General features: G+C 36.0%; 2 protein-coding genes across 7 annotated transcripts in view; one reads left to right on the forward strand and one right to left on the reverse strand.

Annotated features, from left to right (window-relative positions):
- Positions 1-16,936, forward strand: part of LOC137391832 (transcriptional repressor NF-X1-like) — a 42,220-nt gene extending 25,284 nt beyond the window's left edge. For all 3 annotated transcript variants that reach the window (XM_068078370.1, XM_068078372.1, XM_068078371.1), the window contains exons 13-20: positions 1,166-1,270; positions 3,877-4,064; positions 8,375-8,464; positions 9,545-9,679; positions 15,100-15,166; positions 16,081-16,226; positions 16,551-16,658; positions 16,806-16,936. In XM_068078370.1, coding sequence (XP_067934471.1) covers positions 1,166-1,270; positions 3,877-4,064; positions 8,375-8,464; positions 9,545-9,679; positions 15,100-15,166; positions 16,081-16,226; positions 16,551-16,658; positions 16,806-16,887 — 921 coding nt within the window. In that variant the 3' untranslated portion in view covers positions 16,888-16,936. The remainder of the gene's footprint in view (positions 1-1,165; positions 1,271-3,876; positions 4,065-8,374; positions 8,465-9,544; positions 9,680-15,099; positions 15,167-16,080; positions 16,227-16,550; positions 16,659-16,805) is intronic.
- Positions 16,937-17,041: 105 nt separating this feature from the next.
- Positions 17,042-19,232, reverse strand: part of LOC137391833 (serine/threonine-protein phosphatase 4 regulatory subunit 1-like) — a 41,107-nt gene continuing 38,916 nt past the window's right edge. For all 4 annotated transcript variants that reach the window (XM_068078374.1, XM_068078373.1, XM_068078375.1 and 1 more), the window contains 2 exons: positions 18,504-18,664; positions 17,042-17,392 (listed from right to left, as the gene is read on the reverse strand). In XM_068078374.1, coding sequence (XP_067934475.1) covers positions 17,208-17,392; positions 18,504-18,664 — 346 coding nt within the window. In that variant the 3' untranslated portion in view covers positions 17,042-17,207. The remainder of the gene's footprint in view (positions 17,393-18,503; positions 18,665-19,232) is intronic.

The following is a 19,232-nucleotide window of genomic DNA, read 5'->3' on the forward strand; positions in this document are numbered from 1 at the left end:
CTCGTTTCACAGAGTCAATGCTTCACTTTCACTTTTTTCCTTACAATAACTACCAGATGTAGATGGCTTCTCAAGGTTGTTATAGAATGGGTTCAAAGATGTTTATGTTCATTTCTAATTTATAGTTTTAGGGAAAGTATTTCCTTTTTCCATTTCCCTACGACTATCACTTGTACTTGAAACTGTAAAACGAAACTTAAAACTGTAAAACGAAACTGTGTGATCTGAATTACAAAACTGTGAATGTTGTAAAATTATTTAAAGTATGGGATCAAATATTTGCTCATATTTGGTTGAATAGCATGTTGAGTAATTTACATGTTGAGGTGATTGTAAGTTGAGGTCTCACTGTACCGAGTATGCCATGTTTAGGTTCTCACTGTACTGAGTATGTCATGTTTAGGTTCTCACTGTACTGAGTATGTCATGTTTAGATTCTCACTGTACTGAGTATGCCATGTTTAGGTTCTTACTGTAATGAGTATGACATGTTTAGGTTCATACTGTACTGAGTATGTCATGTTTAGGTTCTCACTGTACTGAGTATGTCATGTTTAGGTTCTCACTGTACTGAGTATGTCATGTTTAGGTTCTCACTGTACTGAGTATGTCATGTTTAGGTTCTTATTGTACTGAGTATGTCATGTTTAGGTTCTTACTGTACTGAGTATGCCATGTTTAGGTTCTCACTGTACTGAGTATGTCATGTTTAGACTCTTACTGTACTGAGTATGCCATGTTTAGGTGGCCAATAAAGGTGGCGTTCAAATAAAGGTGGCGTTCAAATAGAGGTGGCGTTTTTATAAAGATGAATAAATTAAACAAATTACTTTGTTTATATAAAAGTATTTTTGTAACATGCCATGGTTTTCACACGTGAATTATTGGTTTGGAATGAGCTAACTTGGCGTGTTCGGGTTTGATAGCATTCAAGGGTGGTTTTTATGGAGAAAACCACTCGACCAATCATTTACTGGTACCTATAATTGGTGAATGGAAACTGTTTAGTTGGCTACTTATATTTTCCTTCTATTTCTTTAGCATTTATGTTAAAGTTTACACTTAATCGTAAACACTGAATTACCGGATTTATAAAACCTTTTCGAGGTTCATTACCTAATTAGCTTCCTTTCATTTACAGTGGGCCTATTTGTTTGTGTTACAGTTAAGAAATAATGTACCTTGTTGGATTAAAGAACTTTCGTGTGGGAGGACATGTGCGAGGCCCCTTCCTTGTGGAGACCATAAATGCCCCAAGACTTGTCACAAGGTATCCTTATTTAGTAGATGCCGATGAATAAGATGAATAGTATATATGTTGTTCATGGCCAGCCTAGTTTATACAGTGCAACCTCAGGATACGATTTTAATATGTCCCAGGGTTGGCATCGTATGGTGAAAAATCATATGGAGAGGTATAGAAACCATAGTAATTATATAATGCAAACATACCCTGGGAAAAATCATTGCAAGTTTATAGAAGTACTGTATATATGAAAAAGTAGTAAAAAAATACTATGTTAACTTTAATAACGATAGTTACCTGCAGTAACTGCAGTATATTTAGTGTATTTTTTGGTTATGAACTGTATTAAAATGCAATGTTGCAATGTGCAGTACGTACCATAGAGAGTTCTAACCGTCATGACAGTCGTACAGTATAACATAAACTTTGAATTTACTTTAAATAAGTTTAGCTTACTAACACACACACTTAAAGCTAAATTTTAGCACATACTTTTAACTATTTCACTGAATTTCAATTTTTTATCATCGAAATTTTATCACCTATTAGGTTCTGGCTTCGTTTTCAATATAATTTTAGCCGCTCTCATTAAAACCTTTTTCAACCTAATGTACGCAGTACGTACTGTAGAGAGTTCTTACCTTCAAGACAGACATACGTATAACATAAACTTCAAATTCACTTTAAATAAGTTTAGCTTACTAACACACACACAGCTAAGTGTTAGTATGTAACTTAAACTAAAGTGTATTTTACTGAATTTCAACTTTTTATCACTAAAATTTTATCTCTTGTCAGTTTCTGGCTTTGTACTATACATACGTACTATATATATATATATATATATATATATATATATATATTTATATATATTTATGTATGTACTATATTCTGGCCTTTCACTATATATTCTAGGCGACTTGATTAAAGCCTTTTTCACCCTAATTCGTCATGGAAACCTGAGCGATGCTGTTCTAGAAAATGTTCTATTTAATCCATCGTTTTTTCGACGTCATCACCCTGTTTGCACATGCACTCGTCCACGAAAAACGGCTATCTTTGTAGAAAACGATCATTATTCTCTTGATTAATAGTATTTTTCGGTGTTGTTTTGATACTAAAATAAAAAATTTGCAAACAAAAGCATTGTTTACAATAATTAATTGCAGAAGCTTCGGGTTTTTAATGATAAAAGTTGTCCATAAAGATGGCAGACAACGATAGAACGACGTCACAAAAAAACGAAAAATACATGAGACAGATTTTTGTTAACAGGTTAGGAGAAGTTGTCTGACTACTGACCATCTGTGTGTAGGAATTGCAACTCCAACTTTGCTTGTGGTTTTACGGGAGAAATATCATTTTACACACAAAAAATGCTGAACTGACGGAAATTGGTCACCGTGTCTCTTTCAGGCTGTCTGTAAAAGTTTTCAGCAAACAGCGTTTCAGCGTTTTTGTTATTTCGACGTATTTAATAAACGCATCCACTGCCAAATTTGAACTTTGGGCATAAATTTTGTTGAATTCATTTGGTGAAATAAGATTTGTATGGCCAGGTGAAAAAATCATCATGTTCCACATCGTGAGGTGAATAAATTGTATAACAGGGTAATAGTATCCTGAGGGCGCCCTGTGTTATGTATTATTAGTCCTGCAACCATTACTGATAGTATTAACAGTAGGTCATATAACTGTTACTGGTAGTACTAACGGGAGGTCATGCAACTGTTGCTGGTAATACTAACAGTAGATCATGTAACTGTTGTTGATAGTACTAACAGTAGATCATTTAACTGTTGCTGATAGTACTAACAGTAGGTCATGTAACTGTTGCTGATAGTACTAATAGTAGGTCATGTAACTGTTGCTGATAGTACTAATAGTAGATCATGTAACTGTTGCTGATAGTACTAACAGTAGATCATGTAACTGTTGCTGATAGTACTAACAGTAGGTCATGTAACTGTTGCCGATAGTACTAACAGTAGATCATGTAACTGTTGCTGATAGTACTAACAGTAGGTCATGTAACTGTTGCTGATAGTACTAACAGTAGATCATGTAACTGTTGTTGATAGTACTAACAGTAGATCATGTAACTGTTGCTGATAGTACTAACAGTAGGTCATGTAACTGTTGCTGATAGTACTAACAGTAGGTCATGTAACTGTTGCTGATAGTACTAACAGTAGATCATGTAACTGTTGTTGATAGTACTAACAGTAGGTCATGTAACTGTTGCTGATAGTACTAACAGTAGATCATGTAACTGTTGTTGATAGTACTAACAGTAGGTCATGTAACTGTTGCCGATAGTACTAACAGTAGATCATGTAACTGTTGCTGATAGTACTAACAGTAGGTCATGTAACTGTTGCTGATAGTACTAACAGTAGATCATGTAACTGTTGTTGATAGTACTAACAGTAGGTCATGTATCTGTTGCCGATAGTACTAACAGTAGATCATGTAACTGTTGCTGATAGTACTAACAGTAGGTCATGTAATTGTTGCTGATTGTGCTAACAGTAGGCCATGTAATTGTTGATTGTAGTACTAATAGTAGATCATGTAACTGTTGCTTATGGTACTACTTTTAAGTGTGTGACAACAAAAATCTTGTGCAGGGTGAATGTGGGGAGCAGGTGTGTCATCAGCCGTGCCCAAGAGAGCGGGAAGCTTGTAAACACCGATGCGGAGCTGAATGTCATAAGGGATGGGAGTGTCCAAGCACTGACTGTCACCAAAGAGTTACCCTGCAATGCGCGTGTGGCAACCGTAAGCAGGAAGTGCTTTGCTACATGAAGAATAAAAGGTTAGCATTTGGCCTATTGTTTTTCCATTCCGCTACACTTAGGTTGACAGGCTATATCAGGAACCTTTATCAAAGTTGTTATTAGCATAAATTCGATGCGGCGAAGGACCACGGTAGCTATACAATATTAGGTTTTTTGAGGTGAGAATGCTGTCTCATCAGTAGAGCATTTCCAAGTTAGAAATAGTTCACATCCCTCTCGAGTCTTTACTCTACCCTGAGAATTTTGGTGTTGAATGTACAGTGTTAAGCAGAGCTTTTTAATTGGCTTAGCATTGCTACTTGTTGTGCTGTTTAGCATTGCTACTTGTTGTGCTTTTTTAGCATTACTCATGACATTATTTCATGACTGTCCCATAAAAACTTTATTGAGCGCCATGGCGCTGTCATTTTCAATCCTCCTCTTATAATTTCTTGCTGGCTTCGCCTGTAAGAACGTGCAAAATATAGATGACATTAGCATTTCTTCATGTACGTCTGAATATAGGTGACATCAGCATTTCTTCATGTACGTCTGAATATAGGTGACATCAGCATTTCTTCATGTACGTCTGAATATAGGTGACATTAGCATTTCGTCATGTACGTCTGAATATAGGTGACATTAGCATTTCTTCATGTATGTCTGAAGTATCAGACCGAGTTCAACAAGGAACTACATTGACTATAAAAATATTGCCGGATACAGTTACAGTGCACCCTCAGGATACGATTACCCTGATAACCGCTTTTTTCACCTTAATAAGTGGAACACGATTATTTTTTCACCTCAACATACAAATCTTATTTCACCATACGAATTCAACAAAATTGTCACCCGAGTTCAATTTTGGCAGTCAGGGTGCTTATTACGTATGTCAAAATAACAAAGACACCGAATGCTGTTCGCCGAAAATATTTTCTTAACGCCCGAAAGAGACACCATAACCGATATCTCTCAGTTCAGCAATTCTCGTGTAGAAAGGTAATATTTTCCTTTAAAATTAGTAGCAAAGTTGGAGTTGCGATTCCTTCAAGCAGATCAGTGTTCAGACAACTTTCCTTAACTAACAAAAATCCTCTTTACGAAAACAGTATCGCTTTGGCTTTCTTACCGAATTAGGTTGAAAAACTTTTTAATGAGACCTGCTAAAATTATAACGAAGTCGGAAACTAATAAGTGATAAAATTTTAGTGACAAAAAGTTGAAATTCAGTAAAATATTTAAAATTTCATACTAAAACTTAGCTTCAAGTCTGTGTGTGTATAGTAAGCTAATCTTACTTGAGGTGAATTCAATATGTTATACGTATGTCTGTCTTGAAGGTAAGAACCCCCTACAGTATGTACTGTACAATGTTCATTATGATCTTACATTTTATTGCAGATCATAACCACTAAATACGCTAAATACAATAAAGTTAATGTAGGTAACTATAGTTACTAAGGTTAACATACTATTTTGTTACTAATTTTTAATATGTATATCACGTGTATGTGTAATTTTGACGATTTTTACCAGAGGATGTTTTCATTATATAATTACTATGGTTTCTATACCCTTACATACGATTTTTTCACCATACGATGTCAACCCTGGATTGAATCAAAATCGTATCCTGAGGGTGCACTGTATTAATTATTTTGATGGTGTTGCTTTCAATGTTTTAAAGGAAAAACTGAAGCTTTGGAGCTGGAAAACGAACTTCGATACGCCATAACAATAACTGTTATTACGTCATACGCGGTTCCTAAAGAGTATTCTCATCGTTCTAAAAAGCTTTAGTCTTCAGGTCAGATTGTAAACCACTTTATAGACGAATCTGAACTTCGATACGCCGTAACAATGGCTGTTATTACATCATACACCGTTTCGGAAGAGCATTATCATCATTATTAAAAACGTACTACATCCTAGGAAGCTGATAGGCTTTGCTAATGAAAACAAGCCGTTTTTGTGAGCTATTAACAAGTACTGTTCCTACAAAGAGCCTGAGAGGTCTATTGGAAGCCACCTTAACATCTTAAACCGCTCATATCTTGTAAAGAAATACTGATTGCTGGGTGACATTTACTCATCAGTCAAAATATCAAAGAACTTGTCAAGCTGCAATGAATCTCAAATCTGAAGAAACTAAGATGAGAAATCAGCAAACTCGATTGTCTACTTCATCCTTCAATAAATAATAATATAATTACTCGATCAAGAAGTAAATGCATCGATTCATTAAAAATTCTGCATACTCTCCACTTAATCACTAATCTGTAAAAACTTTGTACTGCAATCCAATGGATCAATGATGTAGATTATACTTCCACATGATTCCATATCATACATATAGGTGATAAACTATACATCAAACCGCTGTCTGCTTTTGATTAGGTGTTGTTGATCTACCAACATGGTCTATGTATCTGCAACTACGATAAACCATAACCCTGTCTCATAAACCCTGTTGGTCATCCAATCAGATCTCACAACTGGAAAAACCTCTCCCAAACACAAGTTTCAGAATTCTGTCTGAAACGCATCAGCCAATTAGTTGTTTGAGCAACGGTAGACATTAGACAGCAGTTTTTATAGTGAAAAGGGTTCTTAAAAGATTCAATTTTGCTCTATACAGCTTATACAATATCGTTAGCTCAACTTACGGATTTCAATAGTGGTCGAAACAGTTTGTAAATGCATTATGCGAGAGTAGTCCTTTTTCCAGAAGTGGTAGTAGACTTCCTTCGCCATAAAGCTCCTTTGCTGTAGTGATATCACAGTTGTATCGTTACCCAACTGAGCTGCTTCGAGTAGACTAATTGTAGTGATTATACTCAAATCATACAGTTGACTACACAGTACATACGAAATACATGGTTGTGGCAGATGAATGATTTGGTAAAATAATGCAGAATATTCAATAAAATAATACATGTACCTTTTGATTTATTAATCATTTGATTGTTCATTGAAAAGAATGGAGTAAATGGGTTTGCTATTTTCTTACTTTGGTTTTTTCAGGTGCTGTGAGATTCCTTGCTGCGTGAGAAGCACTTCGATTTATATATTTGGCTCACTAGCAAACCTCATTCAGCATTCCGTATTTGGATGTCAATAATGCAAGTTGTTGCGATGATTTTAAATGATTTGCAGCAAACCTCGCAGGCTCTTTGTAAATACTTCTCCACAGCTCACAAAAAATGGCCGATTACCGGTTTTTTGTATTAGTAAAGCGTATTAGCTTATTGAAACGTAATACTTGATTGTAATGAATTATGCAATCATAATAGCTGTGAAAATCAATTGAGATAGAAATATAAATTTTCCACTGCTATTACTGGTATTAACAACAGCGCCCCCAACTGATCGTTACCGAAAACAGACTGAAGACCTAATGGCTAATGCTATCGATACGAGCAAATATTCACTGTATGAAATATGATCTAGATTTGGGTCTACAGTCATGATTGGCTGATTTGACAAATTGCTCATGATGTAATAAAAAATATATGTTTCTATTTCTACTTTTCTATTTCCGTTTAATAGCTAGTTATTCCCAACTTATCAACTAAAAGAGCAGTAGGGTACCGAATTACTAATTACTGGGCCAAAAAAGATGTTGAAGGGGTAAGCTACTATAGACTCCATTCTCTGCCACCTGTTGACACAATAATGGTGTGTAGCAACCAGACTATATCTATAAATTTCAAAGTCCATGTGTAGTTCAGTTTGTCCAACTATAGTATTAGAATATTAGAATGAAGGATCCGTATCACAGAAGATTTGATCCCAGAACCTCCCATTCGCCCAGCAATTGCTTTACCAATTTAGCTATGCGAGATCAATGGATTCTTTAGACGATATATGTTGCTATCTGGGTGAAAATACGCTACCGCGCTCCCTTACGGCGCAACATAATGTTATGCTTGTTCTCTTGTAAGAGCAAGTAGTTAGCTCTTATTCGTAAGCTTACTCAAATTAGCCAAACACAATGTGCCAGGTCGATAGCTAGTGACAGGCAATTACCCAACTACCTCTCATTGTTTATAAGCTGATTTTTAATACCCGTGCAACACCGGGTGCTCCGCTAGTGGGTTCATAAAGATAAAATACATGTCAAAGTGCTGGTATATTAGAGGTGGTGTTTAATTAACGTGTGTAAAACTATATTTTTTGACCCTTCCTCTATAGTGGCGTTTAAATAATGGTGATGTTCCAATAACGGTGGGGCTCCAATGACGATGGTGCTCAAATAAAGGTGGCGCTCAAATAGAGGTTTTACGGTCTATTGTAATATTAATGAGAGTACATTGTAACCCTGTTATATTGGTGTTCCTCATAGGTTGCATACTTCAACACTGGCTAGTAGGCTGAAGGAGCTGGGATCTGGTCTAACCATTTCAGAGCTGACATCCAGCTTGGCCAAGAATCAGTGAGTGTGCCTATATCTATTCCCAGTCTGATTTCATCAACCATGTGGCATCTCTACTATAATTTATCTTTTCATGGTTATATTTCTAGCGGTCTCTATTTCGCAAAATACATCAACATCGATATTGCGGATGGCCTATTTTTTCTACTGCTGCCTGTTCTGTATGAGCACCGAGTTGTACATTTAATGGTTGATTGTAAAAACTTTTGAGACAATGTGCCCTACATTCATGATGTACTCTTAAACCATAACTGTCACGAACAACTTTTATTGAATTTATTAGGTAAATCAGACACGCTGATTCCAATTTTGTACTCAAAATAAAGATTAGTCCACTAACTTTCAAAGTCATTTAGGCTTTTTTAAAGCGTTTCAATATCCGTTTCGAAAACAACACAATCGGCAATACAAGCTCCACCCATAAATATGTGACGAAACCTAGCTTTTTCAGAAACGGAAGTTAGGAATGTTTAGTCCGATTTAGAATAATAGAGATGGGTGTCTTAAAACCAATTATTATCTAAATCCAGCCTGTAAAATAATTTCAGTTTTTCATGAAAGGTATATAAACTATTTAAAATTGCTCGTAGCTTGTTACATGACGTTTAAATGGGCTGAACGCCGAGAAAAATGAGCTCAAAAAGCGCGGTTTTATCACAAGCTAGCGTTGTTATTGCACTTTTTTAAATATGCAATGCTAAATAGCTTATCTACCTTTCAGAAAAGACTGATATTATTTTTAAGGCTGAATTTAGATGTTAATGGATTTTAAAACACCCATCTCTATTATTCTAAATCGGTCTAAACATCCCTACGTAACTGCTGTTCCTAAAAGCTAGGTTACGTCATGTATTTATGGGCGGAGCATGCTATGCCGATCGTGTTGTTTTCGAGACCGATATTAAAACGCTGTAAAAAAGCCTTCATTACTCTGAAAGTTAGTGGACTAATCTTTATTTTGAGTACAAAATCGGAATCAGTGTGTCTGATTTACTTACTAAATACGATAAAAGTTGTTCGTGGCAGTTATGGTTTAAGTAAAATTAGATCCAAATCTATTTTTGTGCACAAAAATTTTAGATTGGAATGCGATGAGGAGTGTGCACAGCTTGAGAGAAATCAAAGAATAGCCTCAGCTCTTGATATATGTAACCCCAACTTGTTGGCAAGCTTGGCCGGCATGCAATATTCAGATTTCCTGAAGGATATGGCCAGGTATATTCGTATTTCTTCACATTTAACTAACAGATTGTTGGAGCTAGTATAGTAACTACCATGTAGAGCAACAATACAGTCTAACCTTCCTTTGTCATCACCTCAACATATGACTTTTTCAACATGCAACATCGAATTTCAGAGTAAGCACTGGTTTTCACATATAAGATGATTTCCAGCATATGGCCTCCAAAGTTTCTTGGAACATCAGAGTATACACTGTATATACTCAGTTCTCCTGCATATAATTTTGTTCTACAGCGCTTGACTGACAGTGAGCAGTACTTCATATCTTCCTTTTATCATTTTAAAATTATAGATTGGAAAAATAAAAAATGAGGCAATGATTTTTTTAGAATCAAAATAAGAAATCGCCAACATCTTTAGATGAATTCGTTAGAACATTTAAAAGGTCAACTAGCAGCTATCACGAGGAAAAAAGTGAAGGTGGTGTGGAGAAAAGAAACCTTAAAGGTTGGCTTGCAACAAAATCCACATTACAGTTATTTGGTATCAAAAGATTCACCATGTCTTGCTCTGTTGTGTTGTAGGTGCCAAATATGTGGAAATGTGATTACAAGCTCTTAAAAGCTCAAAACGAAAAGCCGCCGTAGATTGGAATCCGTTTATTTCTCTTACGTAGTCGTGACAGTTTGGTTATTGTCTTGTCACGTGATGTTCTCACGTGAACTGAAAGGCCAATAAAAAGCTCAATATAAATCGTAGCACTAGTTTTTGACGAACACTTCGGGTTTTACCGAAGACCCCGTATCAAATATAGATGCTCGCTACTTATAGTTTTGTTTCGGCTTGAACTAATCGTCAAGTCGTAATCTGATCATGTGACCCAATACTTGGAAAATAATTTTTGCAGCACTTTTCAATTATCACAGGTGACCAACAGGCTCGTTATGATTATCAGACAATGATATGTACTCCTTCGAGGTAAAGTTAAAAAATTAAATGAATTTTTACAGTAAGTTATAAGATATTAGTGCTAAAAGTGACAGCATTACAATGACGATAAAATAGATGCGTAAGAACAATAGACATGGTTTTATTGAATGCGTGAAGTATATTTGTGAAAATCTTTCGACGAATAAGGTTGCATGTAAGTGTAAACAGAAACCATCTACCACAACTACGTCACATTTGAGCCATTTTGGAAAGATAATCCAAACTACGGCGGTCTCGTGTGGCTGCGATTAACTGTTCGTTTTTGAGCTTTTAAGAGCTTGTAATCACATTCCCACATATTTTGCACCTACACCGCGACACAACAGAGTAAGACATGGTGAATCTTTTAATACCAAATAACTGTAATGTGAATTTTGTTGCAAGTCAACCTTTAAGATGTGTGAAAGTGGGTGGCTACATGATTATCCCACGACCAAACGAGCGGAGCGAAGTTTGAGAGTTTTTATGATAAATGCATGTGCACACAACTTACGAAAATTATTCATCAACAACGTCGCAAACCCTTGTATCGAAATCTCATCAACAAATTTAACCATTTTTTTGTAGAGTCGTTAAAGTATCATAACGATACAAAACACATATAAACCTATTTAAATATGTTACCAAGTCTTTGAAAGGTTACCGCAATATCTTAAAACTAACCCATCTGATCGGATTATACATAAATAGACAGATTAATTCGGCCAAAACTCTTTATTACAACTGGCCAAGCCTTACTTTTATCAAAATTGAGACCGGCAAACGAAACGCCGAGCGACAGATAATAGAACCATTAGGTCGTGCGCATTTCACGAAAAAATAACGTGCACATTTCACCAGTCTATAGCATTGTCGAATTGCCGAAGGTTTTTGTAATTAACATACAAGTACAGAAATCATTTCTTTTTTGCCGATTTCAAAGTAACTGACATTTTGGAAACTTTTGAGTACGTTGGTATTCTAACTGATGTCCAAAGCAGTGAAAGTAAAGGAAATGACGATGATATTTTTTTCTAACGATTCCTATAAGAATATTACAATATTTAATTATAAGTTTGGATGACTATGGAAGTGTAATAGTCACACTAACAACATCGATGATGGGCAGTATGTTACTGTTATTATTTTTTGTAAATAGTTTTGTTAAATAGATTTTCTAAAAATCTGTGAAAATATCACAGCTTCTTGATATTGTTAGCTATGACGTTTTGAAATGTAAACAAAATTGTGCATTGGTTTTCTATTATTACTGTATTACTATATTAATAATATTGGTTATTCTAATAATATCAGTGCATTTTACTTCTAATATTGCATTTCTCCTATTGTAGAGGGAGAGATATAAACATATAATCTTTTCCTTTCATTATTGCTGTTTGTCATGACCAAACACTTTTTTAAATAGATTTTCTAAAAATCTATATAAATATCACAACTTCTTGATATTGTTAGCTATGACGTTTGGAATTGTAAACAAAAGTGCGCATTGGTTTTATATTATTACTATATTAATAATATTGGTTATTCTAATAATATCAGTGCATTTTACTTATAATATTGGCCAATATCGCATTTCTCTTTTTGCAGAGGGAGAAATATAAACATATAATCTTTTCCTTTGATTATTGCTGTTGTATATAATAACACCCACACCCAGTACATTACAGTTACCATTGCAGTTATCCTATCGCACTGCAGTGCCATTTGACTGCTAATATTGCATTTCTCAACCTTCAGTACCCTTTCTTTTTTCCAATATCACTTTGGTCGTGGGCTGTATGACAGGGGAATATCACTTTGGTCGTGGGCTGTATGACAGGGGAATATCACTTTGGTCGTGGGCTGTATGACAGGGGAATATCACTTTGGTCGTGGGCTGTATGACAGGGGAATATCACTTTGGTCGTGGGCTGTATGACAGGGGAATATCACTTTGGTCGTGGGCTGTATGACAGGGGAATATCACTTTGGTCGTGGGCTGTATGACAGTGGAATATCACTTTGGTCGTGGGCTGTATGACAGGGGAATATCACTTTGGTCGTGGGCTGTATGACAGGGGAATATCACTTTGGTCGTGGGCTGTATGACAGGGGAATATCACTTTGGTCGTGGGCTGTATGACAGGGGAATGAATATCACTTTGGTCGTGGGCTGTATGACAGGGGAATATCACTTTGGTCGTGGGCTGTATGACAGGGGAATATCACTTTGGTCGTGGGCTGTATGACAGTGGAATATCACTTTGGTCGTGGGCTGTATGACAGGGGAATATCACTTTGGTCGTGGGCTGTATGACAGGGGAATATCACTTTGGTCGTGGGCTGTATGACAGGGGAATATCACTTTGGTCGTGGGCTGTATGACAGGGGAATATCACTTTGGTCGTGGGCTGTATGACAGGGGAATTTCTAGTCTATATATATAAATCTCTAAGTTTGTGTGTCTGTCCTTCGGTCTGTCCAGTTATGGCTATCAAAATTTTGGAATGAAGAATCTGCATCGCGAGAGATTTTATCTCAGAACTTTCTGTTCCTCAGTCAATATGCTAAACCATTGCGCTATTTGAGATTGATGGATTCATTGGGCAGTATATGTCGCTATATGGGTGAAAATGCGCTATCGCTCTCCGTTACGGCGCAACGTCATTCTATGTATTAGCAGAATAATATAAAGTAAAAAAAGAATAGTAGTAAATAATGTAAAGTACAAAAACTGGTTTTAAACTCATAGAATTCAGTTCTTTGTGATCTCTAGTTTGAGGCAGAGACTTGTAAAGTTCAAGTGTTGGGCTATTTTTAGAATTCTAGTTACCAATAAAATGTAACAAGTGTCAAATATGAAAACAACAAATATGAATGAATGGTTAATTTAATGTTCTTAAAGTTAGTTGGACAAACTAAGTATTTCTATCACTAGAAATTCCCCTGTCATACAGCCCACGACCAAAGTGATATTGGAAAAAAGAAAGTGTACTGAAGGTTGAGAAATGCAATATTAGCAGTCAAATGGCACTGCAGTGCAATAGGATAACTGCAATTGTAGCTGTAATGTACTGGGTCTGGGTGTCATTATATACAACAAACAGCAATAATGAAAGGAAAATATTATTTTTATATCTCTCCCCCTGCAATAGGAGAAATGCAATATTAGAAGTTAAATGCACTGATATTATTAGAATAACCAATATTATTAATATAGTAATACAGTAATAATAGAAAACCAATGCACAATTTTGTTTACATTTCAAAGCGTCATAGCTAACAATATCAAGAAGTTGTGATATTTTTACAGATTTTTAGAAAATCTATTTAACATAACTATTTACAAAAAATAATAACAGTAACATACTGCCCATCATCGATGTTGTTAGTGTGACTATAAGACTTCAATAGTCATCCAAACTTATAATTAAATATTGTAATTATCTCATAAGAATCGTTAGAAAAAAATATCATCGTCATTTCCTTTACTTTCACTGCTTTGGACATCAGTTAGAATACCAACATATTCAGAAGTTTCCAAAATGTCAGTTACTTTGAAATCGGCAAAAAAGAAACGATTGCTGTACTTCTACGTTAATTACAGAAACCTTCGGCAATTCGACAATGCTATAGACTGGTGAAATGTGCACGTTATTTTTTCGTGAAATGCGCATGACCGACCTAATGGTTCTATTATCTGTCGCTCGGCGTTTCGTTTGCCGGTCTTAATTTTGATAAAAGTAAGGCTTGGCCAGTTTTAATAAAGATATTTGGCCGAATTAATCTGTCTATTTATGTATAATCCGATCAGATGGGTTAGTTTTAAGATATTGCGGTAACCTTTCAAAGACTTGGTAACATATTTAAATAAGTTTATATGTGTTTTGTATCGTTATTATACTTAAACGACTCTACAAAAAAATGGGTAATTTTGTTGATGAGATTTCGATACAAGGGTTTTCGAAGTTGTTGATGAATAATTTTCATAAGTTGTGCGCACATGCATTTATCATAAAAACTCAAACTTCGCTCCGCTCGTTTGGTCATGGGATCATTTCTTCTACCTTTGCACTATTCGTTTTCTGCATCACAGTGGCTACTGCGCAATTCAGCCTTTCATGTAAAAACAAATATACAATCGAAACCTATTTTGATTGATTATTACTTTATTTATCGACATGTAGGTTCTTATATATAATTGACTTTTTCACTTCTGTTCATTTTAAAAAGTTTTACAGTATATAATTCACTTATTTTAATTGCAAATATAACTACCTTAAATATTTTCATTTTCTAGGCTATCGAATGAAGTAAACACAATACAATGTATGTTCATGGGAGCATTCGCTCCGTCATACAATAGTTTCTAGGTATGCAACAAATCTTAAAATGTTTTAATTTTGTATGCTGTGGTTTGACTATATTTGTGGAAGCCTACGGAGGTATGTATTACTGTTGCTCTATGTTCTGGGTGCTTGTAGGAAGGACCCAGTCTTTATCAGTGATGTTGAGACTAGCCTCAGTCAGCTAGTTCTCTCCTCTCAACAGGTAGGCATCATGCGTCATCTCGCACCAGACATCGAACACATGCATCATTTGTAAAAAGGTTTTCCTCTTTACAAGATGAATTTTCATCTTATTTCTTTTTTGTTTTATTAGCTTTTACCTTCTAGTCTGCTCCACTAAACTTACCCAAAATGCATTGGTTTTAAACCAGTGCTGCGATAATATATATTTAAATGCAGATAAGCTAAATATTTGGTGATAATTAAAAAAATAGTGTAGTTCACATTGCAGCAAGCCTACAAATTAACATTGCATCAACGGTACAACGAAAATTGTAGTAATACTAATACAATGTACATTGCAGCAATAATACAATGAACATTGTCTCCATTCAGACTGTCTAGGCATCGCCAATTTTTACTTCGTTCGCCTAATTTCTAGCTGCTATTCCAGCATCGCTGGTTAAAGAGGCTTCAGAGACTAGTTTTTTCATTTCTAAAATGCCTGAGGGTGTTTTCTATCACTTAGATGGTCATACCACAAAGGGAATCAGCTAGACTTACCGCCAATGTCATAAGCATACACTTATACATTTTTCAAACATGCTCCGACGGAATTGGACCTCAGGATCCAAATGGGTATATTTGGTAGAAATTTTTCTTGTCGCAAAACAATTTCTGGCAGCATCATCAGAGTCACCATATTTTTAGCAATGCTAAGTAGCCATTGATTTTATTACAGTCCACTGACAATCATGACTATGAAAAGCATGAACATGGTTGAACATTTTCAGTGGCCATGATGGTAACAACACAATGTCCTTGTCGATGAACTTGATTATTTCAGCGGATAGTGTAAGGCTGTAAGCTGTATAGCTTTTTATTCTGGACTTGGTTAACGAACACAATTCTACTGCATATGTGTTCTATCAATTCCAGTGGGCTTGTATGTTTTAGTCAAAGCAACTAACAAGGAGCCACCCATTTAAGCCTATGAAAAAGAAGCAGAGGACCGCAGTTCATGAACTTGCGGAGCATTACAGCTGTACAACATTGAGCTATGATGAGGAGCCCCTCAGGAATGTTGTTGCCACAGCACACAGGTGAGCACCGTCTAGCAAAAACATCTAATCACAGCTTTAGGGCCTGAACCTTTCTCTCAATTTTTCTCATCACTAAATCAAACAAGAATTATTAAATTGTTGAAGCTGAAATGGGATACTTCTTAGAAATTACATTACTACAGGATAGTTAACTCATCAATATCTCCATCAATATTTATTAGTTGTTTCCCTTATCTACATATACTGAAATGTGAAAGAAAAACTTCATTCCAAAGAAAAACTGAGTAACAGATTCTTCTAAATCTATTTTGTTATTTGGATGTTATTTAAATGTTCTTTTAATTTGTATTTGTTACTTTTCAGAGGAAAAAGTAAGCTTCCCACCCAGAGTTTAACGAGTTTTGTTAAGTGTGAAAAACAGCCACCTCCACCTGTTCCCATACCTGCAAATGCAAACTTTCAGGAACTCCAGTAGGTATTCATGAGATTAATAGCCAATAATTATTCTCTTCAAATCCTTCAGTGCAAGGGAAAACTTACTAGTGTTATAATTTCTTTCAAGACAGCTATAAAATTTGGCACTAAACGATCATTTCATGTCAAATCTTGCCATTGCAGGAACAAGTCAAAAAAGGACCTACAGTCTACTGACATCAAATCTGAAGACAATGAGATCACAGACTACTTTGATATGACTTGAATTAATTTTTCTTGACAAATTCTACTGAGTAAAATACTGCTAACACAAAAGTTGGTTTGCTGTCCAGATGAATTGTAATGTGTATAGCTTATTAAACAAGACAATTATGCTGCTAAAATACAATTGAATGCTAATGTTACAACAAGGTTTAAAGTTTCATTGAGTATATATTATATAATAGATTGATGGTGCAAGGAGGCATTCTCAAACTGAAGCTGTACAATTGCAGTAATAAATAAGCAGACAGATTTACACAGTAAAAATGGAATCATTTGAAATAAATAACCAGCTACTGTAATATGCAAGCCAACAGCTGTCAGCTAGCAATTGATATTGTCCGTTTTGACATTCTGGATTTCAACCTGTGGCTCTTTGCATTCTTGCTCAACTGTCAGACATCTGATACCAGCAAAGTATCGCACATCTCTATCGGGATCATTTTGGAGTTGCTTTACAGCATTTATTAGGTCATCACGATGAGGATTTTCCTCACTGGTAAAGTAGCCTGTAGGAAGATATGGACAGGTGATTCTGTTCACCCAGATGCGTGCATCTTGAAAAGCAGGAATATTTGGCTACCGTAACATACATAAAAATGCTATAGCCCTTGACATGAATTTGACCATCAACAGGTCAGAAGATTGGTGAAAATACAGCCATCAAAGGATGCAGCAACAGCAAGGGTAACTAGATATTGGGTCTATACAGTCTTAACACTAGGATAAAGATAAAAAGATATTGGGTCTATACAATTTTAACACTAGCATAAAGATAAAAAGATATTGGGTCTATACAATTTTAACACTAGCATAAAGATAAAAAGATATTGGGTCTATACAATCTTAACACTAGCATAGAGATAAACAGCAAAGCAACAAATACGATGATTAAAAATGAGCAAACTTAAAAAACTGCACTTTTGAAATCTTGCAATCCCTCTACTACCCTTGGTACAGCTCCGGCATGCTAGATCCCTCTACTACCCTTGGTACAGCTCCGGCATGCTAGATCTCTCTACCACCCTTGGTACAGCTCCGGCATGCTAGATCCCTCTACCACCCTTGGTACAGCTCCGGCATGCTAGATCCCTCTACCACCCTTGGTACAGCTCCGGCATGCTAGATCCCTCTACCACCCTTGGTACAGCTCCGGCATGCTAGATCCCTCTACCACCCTTGGTACAGCTCCGGCATGCTAGATCCCTCTACCACCCTTGGTACAGCTCCGGCATGCTAGATCCCTCCACCACCCTTGGTACAGCTCCGGGATGGTAGCTACAGTTGTAACCTCCCGCTTTCAACGAAGATGAACAATCGCGCCAAATGCCATGGAACAACCAACAAATATCATTCACATAGACCTAATTGTGGTCTTGGACAGTTACAGAATCATCACTATTTACAGGGAGAATCCAAACTTACAACAGTTCAAAAGCATTGACATCCGAAAAACCTAGATGGAAGGGATGTTGTATTTGCAGCATGAGAAATTTGAGCTACCATTTTGTGATGGATGGCGCATAATGATATTACCAGTATTTAAACGAACTTCCCACTGCCTGTTTATCAAACATCTATTGCGCACGTGCTAGACCGAGCCACTGACAGGACACACACCTATCTGCATCAAAGGATGGGAAACGAGTTTAGAAGCCGCGAGCCGGACATTTGGTATTTTGTCGACACTCAGTGTAACTATACTAGGTAGCAGTTCTCGGCAGAATTGCACATTAGTCATGGCTTCATCCTGCAGAATCCGATGACATGCTTGCACATATCTGCAAGAATAAATCGTGAAAACTGTGCAGCATAAGCAAAATCATTGAAATACACAGTGTCAGATGAACAAAATGACATGTGCGTAGCAATGAAGTTATGAAGTGAGATTACTTGAGTTAGCTATTTAGAGAATTTGTTAACTAGCCCTTGCGCCATCTCCCTCACTCTACGTCATGTTAAAACAAACCACTCAGTCTATGTCAGTAAAGATAATGCATCGCTGATAAGCTGAAATATTTTATTCTAACAATCGCAATTCCATTTTATTCATTTCCAACAAAGCTAGCTTTACCTATGATTCATTTTCGAATGACAATGGTGGTTCACGCAATCAACTATTTATATGTAAGCAACACATATTCTCATTTTCAACAGAACCGCTCAAGGAATATTTTTTTAGAGGTTCACAAATGTTTTTTCAATTCACAAGTTAATGAACCGTATTAGATGTACAAAGATGAATAAGGTGACGATACTTCAACAAGAGTAATGAAAAATCCATCTAGGATATCATGGCCTTCAAACAACTTAGGCCAATTCTCATTGATCAATTTATTTGCTGTCATA

This window comes from Watersipora subatra, chromosome 3 (genome assembly GCF_963576615.1).
Source record: "Watersipora subatra chromosome 3, tzWatSuba1.1, whole genome shotgun sequence".
NCBI lineage: Eukaryota > Metazoa > Bryozoa > Gymnolaemata > Cheilostomatida > Watersiporidae > Watersipora > Watersipora subatra.